Raw genomic sequence first — 27,911 nt, forward strand, 5'->3', positions numbered from 1 at the left:
GTTTGATGGGGTTGAGGTCAAGTGAATGAGCATTCTTCCTTCTGATGACCGCACATCAAAACGTGTCAGCTCAAGTGACCCAAGACCGTTCCCCGCACGCTAGCCAGTTCCACGCCTTATGTTCTGTTGACACTGGAATGCTTGGCGCTTTCTACCGCCTCGGCGATCAATCTGTGTCGTGAACCGTAGTCCTCGCCCCAAAACCTCAACATTTTTTAAATCTATTTTGTATTTCGTGTCGAGCGCGTGTTCCGCAATCGCCGAGTCTTTCAGTAACGCCTGATATTCATCTGCGTTTCTCGGCGGCCTGTTTATTTTCCTATTATACTTTCCGACTCTGATGATGGCCGTCTGTCTTATATAGACCTTCGTGCAGTCATTACATTTAATTTTGTAGACGCAGTCCCTTCCCTGGTTCGCCGGAAGGCGATCCTTTAATTGCACAGGTGCAGAGCGCAGTGTTCTTGAAGCAAGTTAGGCTTCACAACACATCCTTGACTTGTGTAGGCTTAGCACTGTATTCATAAGTTTGGTGAAAGCCTTTCGAAAGCCCAGCCCGCTAACAGCAGTCGCTTTGCTATTTCTAATGAATCTCCTTTCGGTACATTTGTGTATAATGAATTCACATCGAAACTTACAAGGATGTCATCCGGCTCAACAGTGACACCCGCTACTTTGTTGGCGAAGTCGTATAAACTCTTAATGGAAGTACTAGATTTGCTGGTGAGGGGCTTTAAAATACCGGCCAATTTATGGCCTTCCAAAAGCCCATTAAACCAAATATCCCGGTGAGACCGATAGCATACAGTATAGGTACCCCACCGCATGAACTGGCCAGGTTTTTGGCCACAACCCCACAAAGACCAAAAAAATCCAACAGTGGCACCCAAGGGGAGTCATCAAGTGGAGCACCCTGAAGTGAAAGATTAAGGAACGAAAATCGACAGGGAACAAATGTGGAACCCCTTCAACCCATCAATTCAAGATTTTGGCAGCCACACTAGCCGACAAGAGCCGTTAATTGACACTCAACACTGATCTAGCTTGTACGGGACTTACTGATTGGTTCCCCGTCTGTCTTATAACCTGGCCAATTTGGTGACCTGTTCACCGGGCCTGATGAAGTTTTTGTGTCAAAAGCAAAACGAAACGTTGTCAAAACTACCGATTCTTTAGCAAGCTCTTATGAAACTATATTAATTCTACTTTCACTGGGGATGCTCTCCGACAGGGATGCTTAAATCCAGCATAGAATTCTCTCTTGAATCCCGTAATATTGACGCTTTTGGAGCAGCGGGATGCGCGGGGATGAGTAAGATTTCCTTAGGAATTCGAAATATATGCCATCTGTTCTGAGTCCCTTAGATCGAACTACGCTGTCCATGTTTACGAGCGTTTTTGTTACCCAGGAACGGTTCGGGAGGGAGCCGTGTTGCACTGGGGATAAAATTTTGTTGCTGCAGAGGTGGTTTAAGTTGGACTACTTCAGAATGCATCTCGCTGCCTTTCACGGTACGCTAGTGAGACTGATAGGCCTCTAGCTACCGGGCGATAGTCGGTCACCGGTTTCGTAGATTAGTGATAATAGCCTCTTTTTAAGCAGTATTTTTGATTGCCTTCATGGAGTGACGGACGAACTACGAGGTAGAAAAGCTCTGTCAGTTTAGCGGCATTTTCCTCAGGATCCATTGTTGCATCGCTTGTGGCCCACATGCATCAATGGGTTTGACGCATGCGAGAATTGACGAACGTCCTCCCCTATTAAGTCCGATTCGACTAGCAGCCGTTCGCCGTTAAACGTTTCCAAGATTGGAAAACACGAGGTCGCGTGGGCAGAATACACGCCTGCATATTGTTCTTTGTAGACTTCAGATACCACTGTTTGGCCACTAGTTGGTCCCCCATCTCTCTCACTCAAGGAGTAGGCGTGTGACCTATTTCTTCGGCGGTGTCTCGTGTGTTTAAATGAGACATCTTATTTTTTCGGGCAATACTCAGTTTCGTGGCTTGTTTTCTTGTTTTCATTTGGCTGATTTCCGATTTACAGAGGTTCCGCTTTTTACGAAATGCCAGCCCCCCATCTGTTTCTGTTTTGGTTATCTTTTTGAAGGGTACTTGCGACCTTCTTTTTAGACGACTCCAAATCCTTTTGGGCATCTTTTGTTTTTTCGACCCCATTGGCTTTTTGGTGTAAATGGTGCATGAGTCTAGTGAATTCTCTTTGACAAAGTTTGGGTACGTCTCCTACACTGGAGCCGCTCGCGATATATATTGTCCAAACAAGGTACGCATTTCTGAGAAGCCTACACGGATGAAGTCCTGAATTTAAGTTTGGAAATCTGGGCTCCTAGCTTAGTAGCAAATCAAATCAGCGGTCAATCAGACCCAACCATCCTGTCTTGCTATTGCAGCCTGCCCTTTCACATGTTCACCGATCTTGCCCACGATTCTGGTTCGGCCCTATGCTTTGAAATTGCGTCCCACTCGGAAACATGTTTTACGCCCAACTTCCCTCCGACACTGACACCAGTTAGTCCACTTATTTTTTAGTGTAAAACATATTTTTGAAACGAAAGTTACTGCCTGCCCCCACCCTAAATTTCTCCATCTTCCCATTTCCACTAGTGCTCTTCGTGACATTGACCATCTACTCAACCGCACAAAAACGGTTTGCATTTATTCAAGTCATTCGTCTCCATCAATAAACTAACCTTACTTTTTCCACAATTTAGGGTTATTTATCAAGTGGCAAACTTGGCTCTTCGGTCTAACCTCTATCCCGTTGTACCGTTGCCCTACACGTTCACGTGTTAGAGGATGATCATGTCGCAGTTAGTGCGCTTCCAAAAAACTGGGAAATAAACCTTTTATTATTAATATTATGGTTATTAGTACAGTTGTCACTGCGCCCCAGTGGAGTCTTAAGTAACATTTGATCAACAGTGTTATTCGTTAATGATAACTAGATCTTGTAGGGACGACAATTGAAGTGCACAGTATCTCTTGGGGTGCGACGACTTGTTGAGTCCAAGTGGTCTTTTAGACCACCTTTATCACCCTCGAGGTAAAGAGTTGACTAGACCCAATGCGCTGGAGCTCCATCCAGGAGGCATTAGAAGCGATAAAATTACCTACCAGCAAGAGATACATGAGGTGCTGGCCGGAGAATTGTTGCTTTAGTGTTTGTAACAGAAACCGGTCATCTTCCGGCGGACTTCATGAGCACCGGTGAACAACTTCAGAAGGAAGAGAATCGCTCCCAAGCAGCGTGATTTGAAGCCATGTTGCTTCACAAAAAGCTGTAGGGGTAGTGTCAGGGAGTACAATCGTAATGAATAAGGCCGCATGCAGGTATAGAGCAACCACAGCAACTCTCCTGCGTTTCGAGTCAGGTTGCAAGCTGGAGTCGCCGTCTATCGAAATTTCCACATCGCAGACTTCTGGTGGGAAACAATGTTGTTTAAGTGTGACTATGGACGGTTTTTCAAGGCAAACTGACTGTCAAATTTCGCGAAGTTTGTTGAGAAGACTCAGGCATCTCCTAGACAATCACTTCAATACCAACTATGCTGCGTCCAAAGATGGTGAGCTGATAGGTGTGCCGTCAGTGAATGCGGTAGATTTAGTAGCTGTACGCCCAGTTTGAGTCCAGGATTTTAAAGGGCATCTGTGGCGTATTTGTCAACCCGTTGCCTCGATATTCCTGAGATTTTCTATTCGTTTGCAGGGGGTTTTACCATCTGAAGGACCGGTTTGAAAGCACCGTTCGCCTTCAAATGATGACTGCGGTGACTGCTGTCTATAGCCCGTGGTATACTGGCTTTTCAATGTCTGGATTTGTTGTTCTTTAAGGATCTGCAATGAACAATGGCCCATTTGATTCCTTGAGCTTTTTGACGACTTGCCTGACAAGTTAGCTTTTGAGATCCTGTAGGCCCGCTTGTACGTTGGATGACATGACTACGGCGTATTCTTTTGGTGGCACTCTCGTGAGGCTCGTTTTTGAAGGGGACCGCACAGTGGGTCCAGCAGAGAGCTCTTCCATTGGGCGATGTTTACGTGGCTTCAACCACAGTCGACCACGGTCACCTTCCTTTTGTGTGAGTGTGGACTCCCAGGTCATCTGAGATCAGCTAGGCCATCTCGATGCACGTAAAATTTCCCGGTGTGTCGTTGTCTAGTTTGTTGTTTTGGCTACTTATGTCATGAGTGGCTACTGTGTTAACAATCAGTAAAACCGATTTTGACGGGCGGGGGGAAGGCAGACTAGTGGTTTTGTGTTTTCAGTGTTTGTGGGGATACCGCAACAGTGCGTGACGTCAAGATCAACGTTTCCGTTTATCCGTAGGTGGAATTCGCTGTTCGTCTCTGGTCAGCTGACCTAATCAAGCCAAGAACTTGTGAACTGCGTGGAGTTCATTGCCACGGAAATAACCGATTATAATTCCACACATGGTTGACACGGTGTCCTCGTGAGGCCTTCCCCATCGTGCGCCACTGTCGTTGTTAGTCTGGGAGTCTGTGGCGGTTTAGTAGTAACCACGAACTGGCGTCGTGACCACTTTAGCCGGCGGGCGAATTGTCGATATCTACATCCCAGTGGGTCATAAGTTTAGGGTCGGTTGATGTATCGCGAAACGGAGGCCTTTTTGACATCTCCGCTCTAGGACCGCGGTGACGCAGTTTTTGGACCTCTTAAAGCGATCCTAATGTGAATGTTTTATCTCTAGGGAGGCTTGTACACACTGATAATCTACTCAAAGATCTACGTGCGGCAGAGACCAGAATCCAGAGGTTCACTCGCTTCCCTTTCCGCGTGGCTGTTCTGCGGGAAGGGGTTCGTATTCAGGCTTTGTTACGATACCACCAATGGGGAAGGGGTCGTATTCAGGCTTTGTTACGATACCACCAATGATTGGCTGTACCAGTTTTGTTGGCGTGGTTGTTCTGGAGAAAAACCTCCAGGTGATCAGCCTAGACACCGTCATGCGGGTGTCCACTGGAGACACCGTGGTGGTCTTCATCGTCGCGCTAGGGAGCTGGATAACCTCCTTGGCAGCCAAAGAACCTGAGATGAGGAGCACTATGTATTCGCTCACGGAGAAATATTTGTAATCAGTTTTCGTCCAGGCTGCTTAGGTCTTCGTATTTTCGCCTTCTAGGGCTTTCGACGGGAGTGCCGGGTTTTCCTCCAGTACCGATTAAAATTGAACATTTCCAATAACACGCCTAATGTACAGCAAGCCGACTTATCTGGACATACCGAAGACCCATACATTCAAAATTTCATTAGGCCTAGCAAGCATAGCATTGCACTCCACGTCTTACGTGCATGAACATCCGTTTCGTCCATATCTGTTGTGGTTCCCTGATAGCTACGTAGGAGAGCAGCCTTTGATGATATAGCTCATGGCTGAAACCAAGTGGGTGGAGAGCATGATGGCAGGGATTTCCACGCAAGGTTATGGTGGGGCCGGTTAACTCTGTAAATAGATTATAAGTCGGCATGGGCGAAAAACAGAACCAACGTCGAATTTGAATAGGCGCATTTGTACTATATACATGCATTGAATGTGTTGGCCAGTTGCAGCCTAGAACATAAGAGGCAAACATTAGGCTGATAACTGCCATGACCAACATTATCTGATTCCGACTACGAACCTAGCGAACTGAATTCAGACATATTGACTGGGAATTAGCGCAAGAGAGTTTGGCGCGCACTTTCGGTTTCTTCGGCATTGGTCTCGGCGATGAGTGAATTGCCCATAAAGGTCAAGATTCTGGAGACACCAGAGGACATTCAGGAGCGTCGAGAACAGGTTCTCTCGAGATACAGTGCGTTTAAAGAAGCAACAGAATACCGACGGCACCGGCTTGAACAAGCTAAACGGTTAGACATGAAAGCTCAGAAAATGATCTCTATTGCAACTTATTAGGTACCAATACTTCAAACGCGATGCAGACGAACTAGAAAGTTGGATGTTGGAGAAGCTTCAAACTTACTCAAATGAGGACTTCAAAGAGCTGAGTAATCTACAGGTAACCGGAAATTTCGTGATGCAAATAAAGGAATAGGCTAAGAAACAAAAACATCAAGCGTTCGAATTGGAAGTGACAGCACATGCCGAGACACTCGCATCTTTAGACAAATCGGGCGAAGATATGATTCTTGAAGAGCACTATGCCTCGGAGATCATTAAGGTTTGTGTTCCTCTTTTTTGGTTTAACTGCCCCCTCAGAATCGGTTGGACGAACTTCATGCACTCTGGGATAAGCTGATGGCAATGCTACGGGAAAAATCTCGCTTACTTAACCTGACCCTTAAGTTCGTACAGTTTCTACGTCAGGCCGATGAGTTGCTGTTTTGGATTCGTGAGAAGGAGACTTTTGTAACCTCTGAAGACTACGGCAGCGACCTGGAACATGTTGAAGCACTCCAATTGAAGTTTGAGGAATTTCTAAAGGTAGGTCCAAGTCGCACTCGCTGACGGTTGTTTTAGGACCTTGAGTACCAGGAGCAACGCGCACAAGACATCTACACCAAGGAAGAAGAGCTTCTAAAAGAGGATTTCCCTGAAGATGCTTTGGTTATTGAGAAGTCGCGTGAAGTGCGTGAGGCATTGAGACGTCTTAACGACTTAGCTGACCACCGGCGTCATAAGCTCTATGAGGCTCATGAGATTCAGCGCTTCTTCAGAGACACCGACAAAGCTATTTCTTGGGTTAACGAGAAGTCGATTCCGCTCTCCATAGAAGACTGTGGACGTGATTTGGCTTCCGTTCAGGCCCTCCAACGCAAACATGAAGCCCTCGAAAGAGACTTGGCGGCTTTGAAGGACAAGCTGGGACAACTGGGGAAAGATGCAGAGGACCTTGCAGAAAAGCATCCCGATTCCAAGAACACAATCCACGAAAAACATCAAACACTTCTTTCGGCCTGGGAGAAACTGAAAGCACAAGCTGACCAACGAAGTGCCAAGTTAGACGAAGCATTCAAGCTTCACCGATTTCTGGCCGACTATCGTGACCTAAGCCTGTGGATGTCAGACATGCAATCTGTCATTGAGGCCGATGAGTTGGCGAAGGACGTTGCTGGTGCAGAGGCACAAGTTGAACGCCATTATGAGCACAAGGCCGAAATTTCCTCCCGCGAAGAAAATTATAACACTTGCCTGCAGGAAGGTCAGCACCTGCTCGAGTTAGGCATAGCAGACAGTGCAGATATCGCCACTAAGTTGTCGGAGCTGGAGCGAGGAAGAGACGCCCTTCTTGCTTTAGCTGAGAGGAAGCGTGTCCAACATGAGCAGTGCATGGATCTGCAAGTATTCTACCGCGATGTAGAACAGGCGGAGTCTTGGATATCAAAGCAAGAGGCACTGTTAGAGAATAAAGATGTGGGGGATTCCTTGGATGCCGTAGAAGCGCTACTACGCAAGCACGAAGACTTCGAAAAGTCCTTGGTTGCACAAGAAGAAAAGATGAATCACATCGATGCATTTGCCTCGAAATTGATAGAGAATAATCATTATGCTTCCCCACAGGTCGCCGAATTACAGAGGAGTCTCAATGACCGCCGGGACTTGCTGAAAGAGAAAGCCGCCGACAGACGCAAACGGCTGGAGGATTCCCACAGATACCAGATGTTTGATCGTGATGCTGACGAAATGCAGTCATGGATAGGGGAGAAATTTCGAAGCGCAACGGATGAAAGTTATAAAGATCCAACAAACCTCCAGACCAAAGTCCAAAAACACCAAAACTTCGAAGCTGAAATCCAGGCAAACCAGTCCCGTGTGGACGGCATTAAAAAGATGGGTCATGACCTCATTCAAGAAGGCCATTTTAACTCACCAGAGATCGGGGCTCGCATAGAGCAGTTGGACGACACATGGTCACGCTTGATCCAGGCCGTTTCGACAAAGAAGACGAATTTGGATCAAGCTAATCGCCAACAACAGTTTGTTCGGAATGTTGAAGATGTTGATTTGTGGTTAGGAGAAGTTGAGGCCCAAATCACATCTGATGAACTTGGTCGTGACCTGAACGGTGTGATTAATGCTCAGAAAAAGCATAACTTATTGGAGGCTGATGTCCAGGCGCATCGTGACAGAATAGATGCCTTGAAGGCACAGGTGGATGCATTCTCCGCTGAGAATCATTTCGACGCGCCAGTGATTGCTCAAAAACATAAGGAGTTGCTTCAGCGCTACATGGCCTTAGCTGAGCCCATCAGACTCCGCCGAGAAAAATTGAAAGACGCATATAAGCTGCATCAGTTCTTCCGTGATGTAGAGGATGAGCAAGACTGGATCCACGAAAAGGAACCGATCGCCGGCTCGACCAATGTTGGTGAGTGATTCTCGTCGCCCGTTTTCTTTATGTTGGTACTAGTTCCCCGCCCATTGACATGTGCGGTTTTGCATACCATACAGTTACTGGCTTCAGTTCACATCAAGTTCCGTGAGTCGGAATCTTGGCTTTTGCTGAGGCCCACAGAACCGATGTTCTTCATATTCCTTGAAGGCTTCGTCTCCAGAGATGTCTCTGCCGGGTTCAGTGAAGACCCATTAGCGTCCTCTAATAGACTTTTTCTGGAACGTTCCCTTTGTATAGTAGTGTAGTTCCACCCATGAAACATTGGTTTGCCTCGTAGAACGCTCTCCACCCAGCCTTGTTTCGGGTGGAGCAGCCGTTTTGCAGATCAGGTTAACTGCTCTTAAAAATTCTCGATTCATCTTTCCGGATGTAGCGAGTACGGAGCGAAATAGTGTGTAAGTTGGTAGTTGGCAACGAATTCGATTTATTGGAGCGGCAGATTAAACTTACCAGGTTAAGGTGGTTGGGGCATGTATTACGCATACCCAACGACAGTGCGCCTAAGCGTTTTCCGTCCTGAGCAATTGTTGGTAAAAGGTTCGCGGAGGACAGGCGATGATATGGCCGTGATTGGATATGAGGTAAAGGTGGTTACAATCGCGCTTGATGCCTTGGGATCCTCGCGCCTCTCGACCAGAACCTACGTGATCCTGCTTGCAGTTGGTTAGAAATCCCGCAGGACATGGCACGCAGCGGGCTCCAGTAGCGCACATGTTGCCATTTGGTGTACCTACTGCCTAGCTCACGTCGTTGTGCACTGGGTTTAGATCGGGTGAAGTTTGCAGTGGACGCTGGATTAATCTTGCAAATTATGCCCTGATTCAATCTGAGGTTTATTTTAATGCTGTCACAAGGTGTAGGTACCTTGTTCCAGATCGTGTCCTTTAAGGTCATGGAACTTCCGCTAAGTTAATGCCTTTTTTATTTCCACTCTTCACTAAGGCTCTACTCATGGTTGTACAGCAATCAAGTGCCACTTGTATCAAAAATTCGTGCTGGCCGGGAACAACTGGTGGTCACTGCATAACTGAAAGTGTCGCTTCCTTTTGTGTGTGTCTCGATCAAACCCCGAGTTGACCACTCAGATTTGATTTCACAGGGATCAGATGATATATCACTTTCTAGTATGACTATCCTTGCCTCTGGTTTGTCGAATCGATCCGGACAAATCCCGACAGAAGTAGTTCTCGATGTTCGGACTGCGTTCAGTCTTGCTGTTAGCTGTTACCACAGACGTACCAATTTTGATATCAGGTGACATTGGGCTTTGCTAAGCTGGGTAGTGGAGCGACGCTGTTCACTGGCATTCAGTCCAGCGAGTACCGTTCAGCCCTGAGGATGAGTTTTACTCATATGCCATTTATACCAGTAGCCTTCAAGGTCATCAGACATCCGGAAAGTAAACTGTAAATGGGTTAACTTTGTCCTGATCGCCTTTAGGTGCATGGACAAATTCAAGTTCGTGCTTTTTTCGAAGCACCGGCACGCATCAGCATCAAGAGAACATGAGGTTCGAATGGCCGTCGACTTTTTGTGAATTCGACGCACTACAGAATTTGGTGGCTCCTGTGTGGAAAGGATCTCGTTTCTTTTTTCTGACACATCGAGTCAGATAACGGAAATTCAGTGATCCCATGACGGTTACTTGTAGAGCGGCAAATATTGGCGAGGGACATCGATAAGCAAAGTATTGTGGGTGCAAACGGTACTTGCCCATTGAATAGTCCGGGTAGGGAGATAAGATGAGATAGCCCACCCTAAGTCTTGGGTTCGAAAGTTTCGCCCACAATGTAGTGGGAAGTCGACGAGTTCTGTTCGGGATCCCGACCCTCATCCTCTGACAATCTGATCTGCTGCGTGGTGACATTTTCTTGTGGGACTCTATCTGGAGCCGATGACAGCCTAACCCATCTGGCTGCTTTGGACTGGCCTAGCCCAAGAGCTCAGGGAATAAGACGTAGATGTCTTGTTCCTGGTACTACTCATAGCAGATGTGCTTGGAATCGCATCATGGTAAGCTCTGCTTGCAGTTCAATTGTACTTGAAAAATGGACACGGACCATGACCAAACGTTTGGTAATCCGAATAATCCTACCTTTTCTACGTCATCCTTTGCTGAGGAAGGAGACTCGCCGCTTCCTCGACTGTAGACGTGTTAATCATCTGAAGCAAACAGCTTCATGCATTCCCTCTGCTATGGCAGAAGACAACAATGGTTATGCTCAGACCACCTGGTAACACGGCTATTCACAGAACAACGCTTTCCGCTCTCAGTTTAACGGCTACCTTTTTACCTTAGAATGGTTGCACCTTGTGGGACGAAGTTCCAGCCAACGTAGCCTGAGGGTTCGTCATAACGTCCAAGCTCGACGATCACGTTAATTTGACAGCGGTGGAATCGGCAGACTGGAAACGAGTTGGCTAACACTAACAAAGGTAATCATGTTTCCTCCGAATACTGCTGCTAGCCACTGATGGATGTGCGCTCCGTTTTTTCAGTCTTCAGATTTAAATTTCATCGCTAGTCAAAGAACCCCAAACTTGCTGATATGTCCGATTATTGGAGGAAGTATCACTAACCTATAGTCACCATCATTTTCTAATCTTCATGGCCTTAATTGGGGGCAAGATGGCTCAAGTGGTTGGAGCGCGAATTTACTGACCGAAATATTCGTGGTTCGAACCCAACCTCTGCCTCTCGACTTCCCCTGTCTAGGCTTGGGCAACCTGGCAGTATCCCAGCCCTCGTGCAACCTTCGGGTGGCATGGCAGCTAGGCACCGAAAGGGTGTTACAGCTGAACGGTTTTCTTGCGATTTTTTATATGGCCTTAATTAGTTTTACATTTCATCAGGCTTTGTTCGCTGTTTTGTACCTATGCTGCAGTTGTCTTATTGTGTTTTATTCTGTTGGCATGCAAATTAAACTAAGTAGATTTAATGTTTTTGCATATGTGATCCTCAGCTCAACAATTTTTTTCTTGGTGACAAGTTTTTAATGGGAGTACTCTTTAATGCTCTCGGTTCACTAGCAGAAGTGAGCGCTGCGATTTTTTGGACCTTCGGTTTCGAATAATTATGTATCATCCTTTGCTAATTCGTCCCTATACAGCTGTTCTCCCAAGGTCTTCTCACCCATGATTCCTGTCTCCGTTTGTGGTGTGTAGCTTCGTCTACTGTCAGTTTTCCACAGCAACTTTTCAAGAGGGTGGTTGTTCACGCAAGTGTTTGATCTCTACGGTCTGCATACAGTTTCCTTTTGAGACATCACGGTGCCAGTCAACAACAGATCACATAGTGGGAACTGTATGATAAGATGGAGAGTAGTGCCGTATCCTCTCTACGTATAGGCTTACGTGCAGGTGACTCAGCCAGTGCTCAAAAACCCGTCCAGAAAGTTGTGGTTTCAAGCCCTCTCTTTAGAAATGAGGTGCGCGCTGCTCCTAAGAGGAATGAAATTTGCCTGCGTCTGTTTGTCTTGGATTTACTTTTCTTGCAGGTGGAACAGACTTGTGAAAATTCCTAATTAGTAATATATGGTAACAGTTCAGTTGTAACACCTTTTCGATTCTTAGCTGCCATGCCACCCGAATGGAACACAAGGACCGGAACGTCGCTAGGTTGCCCAAGCCTAGATAGGAGCCTTCGAAATACCTAGGTCGGATTCGAATACGGACCTTCCGGTTAGTAAGTTCGCGCTGAGCTGTCTCGAGCTCATTCTCCTCGAGTTCATGAGCTTGATTATGAACTCTGGACGGCTGGATAATCACGTTTAAAGTTGGCTCTTGGTTCATTCACGTGTACCGTACAAAAAATCCATTTCGGTGCCTAACTGCCATGACCCCGAAGGAAGCACGAGGGCTGGGGTACTGCCAGGTTACCCAAGCCAAGATAGGGGAAGTCGAGAGTCAGAGGTCGGGTTCGAACTACAGACCTTCCGGTCAGTACGCATTTCCGGCGATCGTGGCAATATAGTGAACGAAAACTTGCACTGTTGGGAGCCTGTAGAATATCCGGCCAGGCTAGTGCAAGGTCCCTATCCCATTTTGTTCCGTTTCTCATTACAGCTTTTTCTGCCGACACCGATGATGAAGCACCGCTATCCTTAACTGGTTTTGCTCTCATTACTGAGGAGAACGATAACTGGCCATATTGAGATAACTTTTTCATCCATAAAATTGAAGCTCGTGATTACGTGACTTAAGGGACGGGATAGTTAATAGGGTATACACTTATGATCTATCCTTAGATGAAAACGTTAGTGCTGTTTGTAAGTTGGGTTGCTGCACCTTAAGGTTTGTATCAGGAGTGGGATGACGTTCAGGTGTTCACATTTTAGTTAAAAACAGTTTGTTGTAGAGTGGATGTCAAGATCGAAGGGGGTTGAGCTAGGTGAAGTTTCATGGCAGCACTGAACACCTAATTTGATTTGGAGCTCGGATGCTTATTTACACATTCCGCTATTGCTTTACTTATGCCTATTCTGCCTGCTATTCGATGGAACACGTCGCCTCTTGTGAAGAGCGGACCTCACATATAGGTAATTCATCTCTACGATTTTTTTTAGCATAAACGCCTTTGATTTAGGAACATCGTTGTAGTTCCGCCGCACAGTTTTCGGTCCGCTAAAGTGGCACTGGTCCCTTTTTGCTCAACAGGTCGCGATCTTATTGGCGTTCAGAACCTCATCAAAAAACATCAGGCAGTTGCCGCTGAGGTCGCTGGCCATCAACCAAGAATACAAGATGTTATCCAGGAGGGAAATGCGATGATCGCCGCAAACCACTATGCTGCCAATGATATCGCGAAACGTATCAAAGAGTTGGAAGAGGACTGGAATCAATTGTGCGACAAAACAGACCGACGCCGACAACTACTGGACGATTCGCTTCAGGCCCAACAATATTTTGCGGACGCAAGTGAAGCGGAGAGTTGGATGCACGAAAAAGAGCCGTTGGTTGGTTCTGTTGAATTCGGCCGCGATGAAGACTCGACGGAGTCGCTACTCAAGAGGCATAATGCGCTTATGGCTGATATCGAAGCCTATGGATCTACCATTGAGGCGCTGGGCAACCAGGCCAGTGCCTGCCGCATGCAGGAGGCGCCCATCACCGGTGTTCACGGTAAGGACGTTGTAATGGCATTGTACGATTATCAGGAGAAATCTCCGAGGGAGGTATCAATGCGCAAGGGTGATATTTTGACTTTGCTTGCGAGCAATCATAAGGATTGGTGGAAAGTCGAAATAAACGACCGACAGGGATTCGTTCCTGCTGCTTATGTGAAGAAAATTGACGCACCCTTGTCCGACAGTCAGGCTGACCTAATGGAGAAGCCTTTAACGGTGGCTTTGCAACAGCAGCGACTTGAAGAGCAGTACCAGTACCTTTTGCAACTCGGCCGTGATCGGCGTGAACGGTTACAAGATTCCGTTGAGGCTTACCATATCGTGCGTGAAGCTAACGACTTACATCAATGGGTCGTTGAGAAGGAATTGGTTGCTGTAACTGAGACCATCGTACCCGGGAAAGTTGAAGAGGTTGAGAGTGCCAGGCGGGCGGTAGATGATCTGGTTGCTGAACAGAAAGAGCGTGAAGCTCGTGTGACGGAGCTGTGTGCCAAGGCGGATAAGCTGAAGCGTGGCGGCCCCACAGAAGCAGTGGAGAAGATTGAGGGTATTATTATGCAACTCCAGAAAAAGTATGAACAACTGGAGCAGGTCACGACAAAAAAGGCAAAAGACTTAGAGGATATCGATGCAGTGCAACGATATCATCGGGAGTGCGATGAAGCCAGGGAATGGGTTGCTGAAAAAGAGGGACGTCTGGACGCAGATGAGTTGGGGACTGACCTCACATCTGTGCAACGTCTCCTGAGAAAACACAAGGCTCTGGAAGGTGACTTAACTGCCCTTGGAGAACGTGTGAAGCAGTTGGACACTAGAGCGGCGGATTTGGTGCAACTTCATCCGCAGGAGGCCGAGGCCATTTGTAACCATCAAGAGGAGCTCAATCAATCTTGGAACGCCTTGGCTTCAAAGGCAGAGGAAAGGAAAGAGAGACTTTTGGACTCGCTTGATCTACAAAAGTTTCTTGCTGATGCTCGGTAAGTTAACCCCAACTCGTTTCATCTACACACTAGTGCCATCTGCTAGGTACGACTTTCAGTTACTCATATCAGTTTTGGCAATACGGCCGCATTTTGTTTGTTACTGGTTTATGCAACAAAATCACTTATGAGGCGTTTGAGATAACTTTCCGGCCGTTGTATTTATTTAGGAGCCTATGTTGACCTCCATGCTATCCCACTATAGAGTTCATGTTGGCTATTTGCAATCACCAACGTGTCATGGTTAAGACCTTTGGAAACAGCAGTGAGGGCGGAATTTCCACCATTTGTGTTTAAGAAGAACACTGAAATTTTAGGGTTGTGCGAGTACGAATAATTAAGATCCACTTCATGAAAATGTTTCTCGTCGTAGGAGCTGAAGAAATATTACAAGTTGCTTCTGGTTGGCTACTCGCCGCTTCCTAGTGCTTCACGCCAAGTTCGTGCTGTCATATTCCATCACATTTTGAATTGTTTCCCTCATCTCCACTCAGCGATTTGACCTCTTGGATTAGTACAATGGATGGCCTGGTATCCTCTGATGAGCTCGCCAAGGATGTCACCAGCGCTGAGGTCTTATTGGAAAGGCATCGTGTAAGTTTCGCTGCTTAGTTCGTTTACATATTGCTTCCAAATATTCCAGGACTACCGCACTGAAGTTGAAGCACGTTCCCCGGCTTTCGCGAATTTGGAATTATTTGGCAAGGAACTTCTTGACCACGGACACTATGCATCTCCGATCGTCCAAGAGCAGTTGCAACAAATCGCAGAAGCACGTTCAGTGCTTGACAAGTAAGTATACTGTCCTGGACTTACACTCTTTTCACTAACCCATTTGTTCCCCTGCTATACGCCAGCCACTTTTCAGACGTTATGTTGAACACCAATACTGTATGACAAGGCTGAAGTTTTCTATCGCCTGCCAGTATCCTATAGAGGTTATAAGATAGCCAATTGGTGTTTTCTCTTCTCCAGCGACTGGCTGAAACGAAACAAAACCCTTGAACAGTGCCTTGAAGAACAGCTGTTCTTACGCGATTGTGAACAGGCCGAAGACTGGATGGCTATCCGCGAAAGCTCGCTCAAAGGAGATGACGTCGACGGGAACAAGGTAGATGCTTTGATAAAAAAGCACGAAGATTTTAACAGAGCGATCAATCTGCAAGAAGCGAAAATACAATCGCTCCAAGTTGGTGCTGAGAAACTGCTTGAAATAGACCACTACGATGCGGATGCCATCAAGGGCAAACTTGAAGAGGTCCTTGGCCGTTGGAAGGAGCTGAAAGATGCTATGATCGAGAATCGTAGTAAACTGCGAGACGTTCAAACCTTCCAAGCATTCATTCGAGATGCTGACGAAATGGAGCTATGGATCACCAAAAAGATGCAGCTAACAATGGATGAATCCTATAAAGATCCGAAAATCAACGTACAGGCGAAACACCAGAAACACCAGGCCTTTGAAGCTGAACTAGCCGCTAACGCAGAACGTTTGCAGAGTATTATCGCCGCCGGACAGAGACTAATCCAGAACGGTAACTTGTCATTTTCAGTGTGCCAATGTGGAGTATACTGTTTTTTGACCGATAAACATATTCGGGGCATGTTGTCTATATCAGATTTCTGGCGTCCGAAATGTANACACCATAAGTGTCTCAAATTAGCAAACGCGACCCGGGCCTTGCAATTCGTGCTTTGACCTCATCTCCCACACTACACGAGTTTATTTGTATATGTTCAGTTCATGGTTGTACGTGGGCTGGGATACTGCCAGGGCGCCCACACCCAGACAGGAGGACGATTAGGGTCTTCAACCAAAGCATTTGGCTCAAAAGCCTAACTGCAAGGCAGCAGTGTTCAGCTGGAAATGCAAGTACATTACCATTTTTTTACGGAACATGATGATGACGATGATGTCTTATTAACGCTTGGTCCCGAACTAGATGACCATCCCATCGCCTCCACTGCTTGACTGTATCTCCCACGCTTCCATTTTCCGGTGACCGAAACTGCAGGAGCTGGAACTAACGTACCCTCGGTACATGGTTTGAATAGAATGACCACCGTCATACTATCTTTCTGCATGCCGCTTGCACTCTCAAAGTGCGAAATCACGCTTCGTAACATGCATTCCTTGAAAATAACCCTAGAATTCAAGGAAAACCACTGGAGGTTGTGGAGAATTTTTCCTACCTCAGTGTGTATGATGAGGTCCGTGTAAGAATCTCAAAGGCCCAAATCGCTCTTGCTAATTTGCGCCACTTGTGGCATCAAAAGGTCATATCGCTAGGGTCTTAAGAGTCGCATGTACCAGGCTACAGTGAGGGCTGTGTTGTATGCTTGCGAAACATGACCTCTACAGACAGATGATATGTAGCGTTTTCAGGTTTTTGACCACGAACACATTAGAAGCGCTGCTGTTTTTTTGATGGCGGTAATGGATTAGTGACGAGGTGATTAGAAAACGGGTATTCGGTCGTACGGCGGGCACTCCAATCGCGGAAAACATCCAGCACCATCAGCTGTGGTGGCTCGGTCATGTGCTATGCATGCCGAAGCACTGTTTACCAAGACGAGTGTTCTCCGTGTTTCCTTCAGAATGGCGTAAACCACGAGCTGGACTTGGCAGAAGGGTGTGAAAGAAATTAGGTGTTGTTTTCCAGAATAGGGTCACTGTGACCCCACCTGTGCTTGGCTGGAGATGCTACCGGAAATGGCGGATGTCAGTGGTGTTCGTGCTGTCAGTTTCTTTCCAGATTGATTGAGCGCTTGAAAGTGTAGGCGCCTCAGAATGCTTGGCATAGACCGGCACTGGGTCTTCTCCCTCCCCCATTCTTTTTCTCTTTTCAGTATAATTAGATAAACCTATGGTTGTACAGCAGTGAAGCATCGATGTCAATACTGATGTGTTTTCTGATGATGATGATGATGATGATGATGATCATGCCGATGACTTAAGCTGGGCTGAACTGAGCGCTTGGTCCACACACCAAGTGACCCTTTCTAATCCCTCATTTATGGTGCACAAAGTTGTGCACTACCAGTTAGCGGGTAATTTTCTGGTTTGTGGGTTTCAGATCAATGCAAGGGACAGGAAGATATTGTACGAGAGCGCATAGAAAAGTTGGCGAATCAATGGGATCACTTAGTGACTCGAGCCAAGGAAAAGTCTGAGAAGCTTCAAGAAGCCAATCGTCAGGCAGCGTATGATGCTGGAATCAAGGATATTGAGTTTTGGCTCGGCGAAATGGAAACAACATTAGCCAGTCCGGACTACGGCAAAGATTCGGCTTCTGTCGACAGTCTAATGTCGAAGCATCAGGTACGTTGATCATTTTTTGCATACTGTTTGCTCCGTGATCTGTGCTTGTAACGAACCTAATATTATTTTACTGAGGTGACACACTAACAGTGTTTTCGCATCCTTTTCAGGTTTTAGTCACTGACATACAAGCACACGAGGATCGAATAAGAGAGCTGGATGCTCGTGCAGATGAATTCATTGGATCGGGCGCTGGTGATGCTGAAACTATTTTAGAACGCAAAAAAATGATAAACGAACGCTATGAGAAGGTAAGATGTTTTCCTAGGAGTACATGAACTGTAAACCTTGGTACTTTACTCTCAGGTTTTGGCAGCATTTGATACCTGAAACTCATACTGGTTACCTTCGGCTAGTGCAATAATTGGCATGAAACCGTTTCAGAATAGCAATGCCCATGCTCAATTTCTGCTTCAACATGATGTAACATGTTCGCCAAAAATTATTGGCCCAACTCAAAACACTTCTGATCTCAACTGACGTTAGCTTAAAACTCAAATCATATTCAGTTTGGGCTGTGGTGTGCCATTCTAGGTCTCCTCAGTATTGCTTGGGGGAGATGGCCCAAGTAGTTAGAGCGCAAATTTACTGACCGGAAGGTCCGTGGTTCGAACCCGACCTCGGCCTCTCGACTATCCTTGTCTAGGCTTGGGCAACCTGGCAGTATCCCAGCCCTCGTGCAACTTTCGGGTGGCATGGCAGTTAGGCACCGAAAGGGTGCGACAGCTGAACGATTTATTTTTTTCAGTATTACTGTGCCATCCCGCCCTGAAGCACCACCGTTCTGCCGGTGGTGAATCTGTGTTCACGTTCAATTTTGTTCGAATTTGTTTCGGAACAACAGTGAGTTTAATAGGAATGGAGCCGACCAGTCTTCATATATTCATTTGAGAAGAGTACCGGGGACCACTGGTTTAACCACAGAGGCATGGGCGTGGCATCCGCCACAACGTGGCTAATGGATTCCAAGATGCTGCAATAATTGGCATGAAACCGTTTCAGAATAGCAATGCCCATGCTCAATTTCTGCTTCAACATGATGTAACATGTTCGCCAAAAATTATTGGCCCAACTCAAAACACTTCTGATCTCAACTGACGTTAGCTTAAAACTCAAATCATATTCAGTTTGGGCTGTGGTGTGCCATTCTAGGTCTCCTCAGTATTGCTTGGGGGAGATGGCCCAAGTAGTTAGAGCGCAAATTTACTGACCGGAAGGTCCGTGGTTCGAACCCGACCTCGGCCTCTCGACTATCCTTGTCTAGGTTTGGGCAACCTGGCAGTATCCCAGCCCTCGTGCAACTTTCGGGTGGCATGGCAGTTAGGCCACCGAAAGGTGCGACAGCTGAACGATTTATTTTTTTCAGTATTACTGTGCCATCCCGCCCTGAAGCACCACCGTTCTGCCGGTGGTGAATCTGTGTTCACGTTCAATTTTGTTCGAATTTGTTTCGGAACAACAGTGAGTTTAATAGGAATGGAGCCGACCAGTCTTCATATATTCATTTGAGAAGAGTACCGGGGACCACTGGTTTAACCACAGAGGCATGGGCGTGGCATCCGCCACAACGTGGCTAATGGATTCCAAGATGCTGTGATTCCTGACTTCGGCACATCAGACACATTCGAGGGTACCAAACNGGCTGAAGTACTTTGTATACGGAGCAACTTTAAGTTCGTTCTGCATGCCTATGAAACTTGAATATTCTGTTCTGGAAACTTCCCCAACCTTCAGCCGTTTGATCACAGGTACTTTCGCGGCACAATAGGAGTCAGCTGGTTGTGGCATGTGCTGAGCGAAATTATGTTTAAGAGTTACTTGGCACCAATGTGGATTCAATAGGGAATTCTAAGGTCGTTGGAACATCTACCAGGCATGCCCAGTTACCGCTCATCAGAGAGAGCGCTGTTCTTCAGTCCGGACCCACGCTAACGAAAGGTTTTAGAACGACAGGCTATGACGTGGCCGCACGAGATGAAGACTTTCACAATCAAACTGGATGTTGTGGAATTTTCTCGCCTTTGTGATTCAGGTTCACGTCATTCCCCGTGCGGGTGGTTAGAAACCCTGCAAGACGTGGCACTTAACCGGTCCCGATTACGTTTACGCCCCCGATTTATTGTACGATTGTTTAGCTGGAGTTAGTCTATCGTTGTGGATGAGTTTCGCACAGTCCATGTAAACCCCACCGTTGGTGTCTTACTACCATCCGGTGCTCACGTGCGCTTACGTCGTTGATGTTCTTAACCCGTTTCCATCCTTTCTCTCAGCTCTTTACCAGGGCTTTCTTCATGGTTATGTGACAGTTGAGCATCATCACTAAGCACGTTTGTATTGCTGTTGATGGTGATGACTTGGACTGATTGAGTAGGGTACCTATCCCTGGTTGTGTTACCTGTGCGTGTTGTACACGGCCAAAAAGTGTCCAGTCGAAGGGTTCTGGGCGCCCTCTTACTGTCCTTAGTTCATCTCATCGTTTGTTTTCGGTTTATTTTGCTAACTTCATTACCCTTGTGTCCTTGGTCCCAGATACGGGCTCAGTCGGAAAATCGTGCTGTAACATTAGGAAAAGCCAAACGGCTGCATGATTTCTACCGCAACATGGATGATGAAGAAGCGTGGATTCGTGAGAAGAAAATACTTGTCAGTTCGGAAGATTACGGTCGTGACCTCATTGGCGTTAGAAACCTGAATAAGAAACATCAACGGATTGAGGCCGAAGTGGCTGCTCACGATCCATCCATCCGTCAGGTGTTGCAGCAAGGCGAGGAGCTTACCGTTGGTACACTTTTGACTGACCCCCAGATCGTACATAACAGGATGGAGGTAAGAAGCATTTGATATAATGTAATCACAAGCGGGTTGCAGCAGCAATCATCTATAAACACATCCGCTTTCGTTAATGTTATGTGATCATACCCAAAATGCCTCGTGGTCGGTGCGGGCGTTGTTTTCAATCTGCTGCGTAGTGAATTCGTAGATTCGTAGAATTCCAGGACAACCATTGTATTGTCTGTTACAGTTGGTTTACATTTTGTAGCCTTTACAAAGATGTGGCACATATTCGACATGAGCACGTCTGCTGTCCGCCCTGTATCACATGTATTCATTTTTTCTGTGCCCAGCAACTGAAAGCTGCCTGGGACGAGCTGCAAACGCTCACCGCCATTCGGCGCCAGAAGCTCGAAGATTCGTTAGCCTATCAAGATTTCCTTGATAGTGTCGAGGAGGAAGAGGCATGGATTCTAGAAAAGCAGCATTTGTTGAGCAGCGAGGATTTCGGGGATACGCTGGCCGCTGTTCAAGGGCTGCAGAAGAAGCATGATGCCTTTGAAGCTGATCTGAAGGTAACTAATTCTCATTGGTTTTCTTTCCCATACCAAACTCGATTATATTTCGACAGACTAACCAAAGACTTCTGCCTTCGTGTTAGATTCACGAGGACAAATGTGCAAATCTGTGCGCGAAAGGAGATGAACTAATTAGTGCTGATAACCACAACCACCAGGCCATCAGGCAGCGGATGGAGGGGCTCCAAGAAAAACTGGGGACTTTGAAACGTGCTGCGTTACGCCGACAAGCCAGTTTGACTGATAATTCTGCTTTCTTGCAATTTATGTGGAAAACGGATGTCGTCGAATCCTGGATCGCCGACCGTGAAACGCAGGTTCGAAGTGAGGATTACGCTCGTGATCTGAGCAGTGTGCAGACGCTGCTGACGAAACATGAAACGTTCGACACTGCTCTTGAATCCTTCCGTACAGAGGGCATCCAAACAATCACCGCCTTGTATGAACAGTTGATTGAAGCGAAACATGCGCAAACACCGACAATTCAACAGCGGTTAGTTGCATTTTTCTGTATTTATCTTCTACTGCCCTTCTTGCGAAATGACGAATTTGGATGAAAGCATCCCAAATGCTCTGTTCTGTTGCTGTCACTTACCTGAAGTGAAGCATCGGTGTTGAACACTGATGTCATGCTGTTGATGATGATGATGATCTAAAGGTTTCACCCATAATTTTATTTAACCGGGAGCTTTCTCTCTACTATGAACTACAGGTAGCTGTTAAATCAAATGCAACGTGAAAGGTGCCAAGCACGAAGAATAGATAATTTTGGATGTACGTGTTTGAGAGGTCTGCGGTTCCGCTTTACCCCGACTACTGTGTAAATCTGGGCAATTTGGCAATATCTCAGGCCTCGTTTTGTACGGATTGAACAGCAGCTACGTGCCAAATGGATACAACCGTATGACTTGATCCTTTTACCAAATGAATAATCTGTGATAACATAACGACCGAGCTCTTTTACTTTTATAGGTCAACCGGTTGGATGCTGTGCTCGAAAAAGAGACTGTATCGGTTTATATCCTCAGTTATTTTTCAGGTTGATTGTTAGTTTGAGTTTTTTTTATTTTATCCTTGTTGCTTTGTTTGTAATCACCAGCTTCACTACGCTAATGGACCGGTGGAACCGTCTCTGCCGCGACTCGGAGCGACGGAAAGCTGATTTACTTCAATTGCAGGAACAATATAAAAAAGTTGAAGAGCTATACTTAGCATTTGCTAAGCGTGCTTCTACATTTAACTCTTGGTTCGAGAACGCTGAAGAGGACTTGACTGACCCAGTCCGGTGCAATTCGCTTGATGAGGTCCGAGCTCTCTGTGAAGCACAGGAACAATTCAAAGCGTCTCTCAAGGCGGCCGAAGTGGATTTCCAGAAACTTGGTCAACTGGATCACGAGATCAAAAGCTATGGGGTGAGTTTTTTGCCCCTTGTAAATTCCAGGGAATGTTAGCCGTGAACGATGTATTGCAGCTTTTAATCGGCGCTGGTAAAGATTATCGGCTCAACGGTACATGCGGAGGCCAAGGCCTTCTGGTCTTATGCTAAAGGTGTGTACAAATGGTAGCTGACTATTCTCACTCAGTGATCTACTCGTTGCCTGCTGGACTCGCTTTAGCAATCGTAAATTAGTTGGAACAATAACTGGTTTCATGTGTTGTTCAGCGGTCCTTAGACTAAAGATTGCTGGGGTCTTTTGTGTTCATAAGTGAACAGTCGTCAGAATTTCATGAAGATTCAATATGGTTGTGTAGAGTTAGCGAAATACCTTCTGGTGATGGTATTAGATCACAGGGCCAAGTGGTAAGTTAACTTATTTTCCAGTTGGCCAACTGTAAATTATAGTACGAAAAACGCAAAATAGGACATTTGACTGTCCTCGATAGCGTTTGGGTTTTGATTAAAAAAAGCATTTCACTTGAGGGTTATTGCTACTGAACCCTTCTGCAAGCAGTTCTAGTACCATTTTTAACCCCGGAAGATTGCGCAGTTGACGTTTTACGCAACGTTTGCCGTCTCTGGGTCCAGGAGGACGTTTTTCGAGGTACAATAAACTATTCTTACAACGAGAATTTCTCTACAGTGTTGTTTTTGGTTGATTTGACCAGTTCCATCCAGAGCGAATATCACCTGGGTGAGACCCATAGTAGACGACGATTTTGACCACGTTTTCTCCACATTGCCTTTAATAACCGCATTTTTCTGACAATAAATAGCAAACATAAATGCGCCGTTAAATTACTGTGCTACTTTATTGAATTAAATTTGTGTGCTGCGTACACAGCATTCTGCTTGTTGGTACGACCACTGGAAGGTCTCACAGGTGTTCACTGCAGAGCGGTAACTTTGAATCAAGCTCAGTTTCTCTCGTTTTGTCTCAATTGACGGTCTAGCATGTAAATCTGAATCAGGCGGACATGGAAATAAAATACCTTATTATATCAGAACATTCTAAATACTATTTGGTTCGATATTCAAATAATCCTCGAGTAACAGCTGTAACAATTGTGTCCATAGATCACTTACATCAGTGTAGACTTGTTCCAAACCAAACACCTAATTTCTGTTTCCACAGGTTGGTATGAACCCATACACCTGGTTCACCATGGAGGCTCTTGTGGAGACGTGGAGAAACCTACAGAAGATTATTTTGGAGCGTGACGCAGAATTGCATCGTGAAACACTCAGACAAACTCAGAATGATCAGTTACGCCAAGAATTCGCTGGCGTGGCAAACAACTTCCATCAATGGCTACAGGTAACGACCATTTGTTGCGTAAATCCAGTTTGTTTGCTGTAGCCTGTACCAGAAATTACGGTTTCGGGTTAGCGTATTTTTATCCATTGAGGATACTGACGGCAGGAAGAATGAAGCAACGCGGGTTTCCGTTCTTGTATTTCGGTGTTGCTTTGGAATTTGCGTGCGTTGGGTGTGCGTCTTTGATGGGCATTTGAGAACTACATCCCGTACCAATGAGATCACAATATGGTACATGGCCTGGGAGTGAATGCAGTGGTAGAAGCACCTACTAAGTTTTATCTGCTCAGCAAAGCATGCTTTCCATGCCCAATTCAGGGCACGCAGACCCAAGCAACAGCCTACAGAAGAGGGTATTGAAGATTGCGAAATGTATGAGTGTTGATGCAATCTGCCTTCCAGGATGCGGTTCATGTGACCATGAGACACTGTGAACTCTTGCCACAGGTGGTCTTTCTGTTAACTATCCAGGTTGCCCTAGTGAGTGGTTGGGAATATCGATGGTGAGCTAGCAGTATAGCCGTTTCTCTCACTCTGATATTTTCGAAGAGGCCTTGATTAAATTAGCTGATACGGTTGTACCGTAACTAAGAGTCGGTGCTTCATGGGCCAATGGGAACGAAGTAAGAGAACTACTGAAATGAAGGAGGATTGAAAAACCATCGGAATGGACCCACCAAATGCAAGTGTCAGAACACAGCACATCACGAATACGAAACGTATCAATTAAACAACATACAAGCCGATTGTTAACAACCAACATTTACCGTAGAAACCATGTAGACGCAAGCACAAGTGGAGGAAATACTAGGGAAATCTCATTGTATGGTGACGAAACGTCTGCAAGCCAATTGCTAGGCTGGTAAACAGATCACTGCCAATGCTCTTGTAGTGTATGACTATTCATGTGCACTGGGGCGTGCACTTCATTTGCAATCTCCTAAGTATTCCGCATCATTCATGTTTCTATTGTTCATATCCACCCCCATTTCGAACTTAGCTACAAATTGTTCCCATAGTTACCTTACCGGCAGTAATATGCCCCTGTTTGCTCAGTGGCTTAATGTTCACCATCCTTCCGTTTTTTTATCGACTTCATTCGTCGTTGCGCGTATTCCCAATATTTTCTCGCGAAATTTTACCAGTTATGAAATGGCGAGGAAAAACTTTACCAGCCATTTTTTCTGTACAGAGTGTCCGAACATCGATGATGGAGGCTAGTGGAACATTGGAAGAACAACTGGAAGCTACTCGTCTCAAAGCTAATGAAGTCAATGCTCGTAAAAACGATTTGCGTGAAATTGAAGAACTGGGTGCTCGGCTTGAGGAGCGACTTATTCTTGATAATCGTTACACAGAACACAGTACGGTAAGTTTGTGCTGTAATATGCATATTCTTGTGTGTTCTTTTCTCCTGAAAGCAAATAGTTCACCGTTCGACATTTTACTTTAATAGGTCGGTCTGAGCCAAGCTTGGGACCAACTGAACCAACTTGCCATGCGAATGCAGCACAATTTGGAACAGCAAATCCAGGCTAGAAACGTCAGTGGTGTGAGTGAGGAAGCGTTGCGTGAATTCTCCATGATGTTTAAACACTTTGACAAAGACAAATCTGGCCGCCTTGATCACCGAGAATTTAAATCCTGCTTGCGTGCTCTGGGTCACGATCTGCACGAAGTTAGCGAAGGCCAGGTTGATGAAGAATTCGAAGCCATCCTGAACGTCGTGGATCCAAATCGTGACGGCTTCGTGACACTCCAGGAATTCATGGCTTTCATGATAAGCCGAGAAACTGAGAACGTTCAATCCAGAGAAGAGGTAGAGGAAGCTTTCCGCGCCTTGACGAAGGAAGGCAAGGAGTATTTGAAGGATGGGAAAGAATACATCACTAAGGAGCAACTCTATTCGGTGAGCTATAATCACTCTAACAACAACCGCATCTTCATTTGATTTTGGCAGCCCAACAGTGTTAGTACTCTTGGCTATCGAACTACCTTCCTGTCACGTCCTACCTCGAGAACATCAGATGAATAATTCCACAGTACCCCCTCGTTTAGTATAGTTTATGAGCACATCGTTAAGCATAGTTCACTTATTTCACTGTCATTTTGAGAATCCTGTGGAATTGTCTTTTTAACTCGTCGGTCCTAATTGCAGAACCTGGATAAGGCAGTGTTCACAGTGCCTTTAGAGACAGGCTTATGTCATCAAGACGTTGGTTAATTTCGAAAACCTCGAGAACGCCTTTATCCTACACCTGACCGCCGTAATTTCAACAACTAATTAAGCTCATTGTTTTAGGCCTCATCTAGTTACTCCTCTGGCAATGCACGTTTGTTCTGGACGAATGCCAGGTGGTAATCCTGAGTCAATTGCGCCAGTACTACTTATTCCAACAGTACCTACAGAGACTTCCTGTTCTGTCATTGAAGTTTGCCCATCATGTCATCATATCATTCATTACAACTCAACTCGCCCTCCCGAATTGGTATTCATCGTAGTTGTAGGCCAGTTTTGCACACAATTGTCCCCAGCTAAAATAACCCATTTCACGCTTAACCTGGTGTTCCTAAGACACTGCACACACTACACAGCAAAAGGGCACATACATAATGGTAGGTTACTTTCTATCTTTTGTCTTCCCACCTGATCTGAGGGTCGCAATGTCGACCAACAGGCTCTCGCGCGCGCTGCGATACGCTAATGCACGATACTTGTCCGAAAGTCTGTCTTTCAGTGTTGGGTCCGCGTATTTGAACTAACTGGATGAACGTTATTTCGGGGGTTTTATGCAATGTAGACCCTGTTTCCTACTTAAACAGTTTGTATACGTCCCGCGTTACTGCCAGGGACGTCTCCCGCACTTTTCAGTTCGATTACCTGCATTGTATTTTTTAATATCACATTATCTGTTTTCAAACTTTGACAGAACCTCTCCAAGGAACAAGCAGACTATTGCTGTCGAGTTATGCCGCCCTACTACACTAAAGGAGGTCAGCCTATTCCAGACGCATACGACTATCATGCGTTTACGAGGCAGCTATTCCAGAACTGATGCCACCGTTCTCCATTCTATCTTGCTTTCGTGCAATCAGACTTTCGTGTTCCTTTCGTGATGCGCAACTCTCGCAACACACACATTCGGAATAGTTTTCCTCGAGGCTTTTCATCAGTCTTTAGTTTCGTCATTCGGCTCGAATATATATTTGTTCTTGCTTTTTCTTTCACTTCTGTCGCTTCAGTTTTTATGAATCCGTAAAATTCCTTCTACCCTAATCAACGCGCTTTAACAAATTTTCCATTTGGTGTTGTTCATCCCCATTATGGTTATGCGTTTACTCCTCTTGAAGTGTTTTCTTGGTGAGGCCTACAGTTACCGTGGCTGATTTGTCCTGTTTTGGATTCCTCGTTATTCGCACTAGTCACCTTGTTTACCACACAACCGTCCTGTTGTGCGATTTTCATGTGTTTCGTGATCGATACGCTACGTTTCTAATCCATTTCAACTCCGACCTGGTGGGATATTTTCTTGTATGGGCGTGTGGTTTGGGTTGTCATAGCTACGGTTGCAGCCCTTCACTCGGTAGCAGCCAGGTAACGTCTATACTTGGGCGTTACCTAGCCAATTACCACTAGGCATCTATGTTGCAAAGCGCAAATCCGAACGTACTCTTTGTTCATATGAGTGGGATTTCAGGTGCATTTTTGGCCGCGGATACTTTCTAGAACGAACCTAACCCGCAGCGATAACAGGTAGTGTACACCAATGGGCCATTTGATGAAACAGAGAGGTCCGCGTCACACGAATTACTGTATCAGGTTACAGTGGACAATCTGGCAGGAAAGTTCTTTGAATATGCCATCGGAGGATTGCACGATGCCGTGATTTCGGGAAACCGTCTCTTGATTAAGAATGAAGCTATTGAGCTTTCTGTATTACTGAGCTAGTTTTTATGTTCAACTGTGCAAAAGGTCCATTGTTACAGTTCTCATCATAGTC

General features: G+C 46.0%; 1 protein-coding gene across 1 annotated transcript; it reads left to right on the forward strand.

Annotated features, from left to right (window-relative positions):
* Positions 1 to 5,738: 5,738 nt before the first annotated feature.
* Positions 5,739 to 27,425, forward strand: T265_13055 (hypothetical protein; the record flags this gene model as incomplete). Its single annotated transcript, XM_009166950.1, has 19 exons — positions 5,739 to 5,890; positions 5,937 to 6,039; positions 6,076 to 6,201; positions 6,240 to 6,464; positions 6,501 to 8,349; positions 13,033 to 14,479; positions 14,977 to 15,076; positions 15,126 to 15,274; positions 15,458 to 16,017; positions 17,560 to 17,804; positions 17,915 to 18,055; positions 20,334 to 20,630; positions 20,930 to 21,151; positions 21,238 to 21,647; positions 22,254 to 22,566; positions 23,728 to 23,910; positions 25,103 to 25,279; positions 25,367 to 25,819; positions 26,841 to 27,425. The coding sequence occupies 19 exons, from the start codon at positions 5,751 to 5,753 to the stop codon at positions 26,964 to 26,966; spliced, it is 7,266 nt and encodes a 2,421-aa protein (XP_009165214.1).
* Between the last annotated feature and the right edge of the window lie 486 nt (positions 27,426 to 27,911).

This window comes from Opisthorchis viverrini (genome assembly GCF_000715545.1).
Source record: "Opisthorchis viverrini unplaced genomic scaffold opera_v5_33, whole genome shotgun sequence".
NCBI classification, from domain to species: domain Eukaryota; kingdom Metazoa; phylum Platyhelminthes; class Trematoda; order Opisthorchiida; family Opisthorchiidae; genus Opisthorchis; species Opisthorchis viverrini.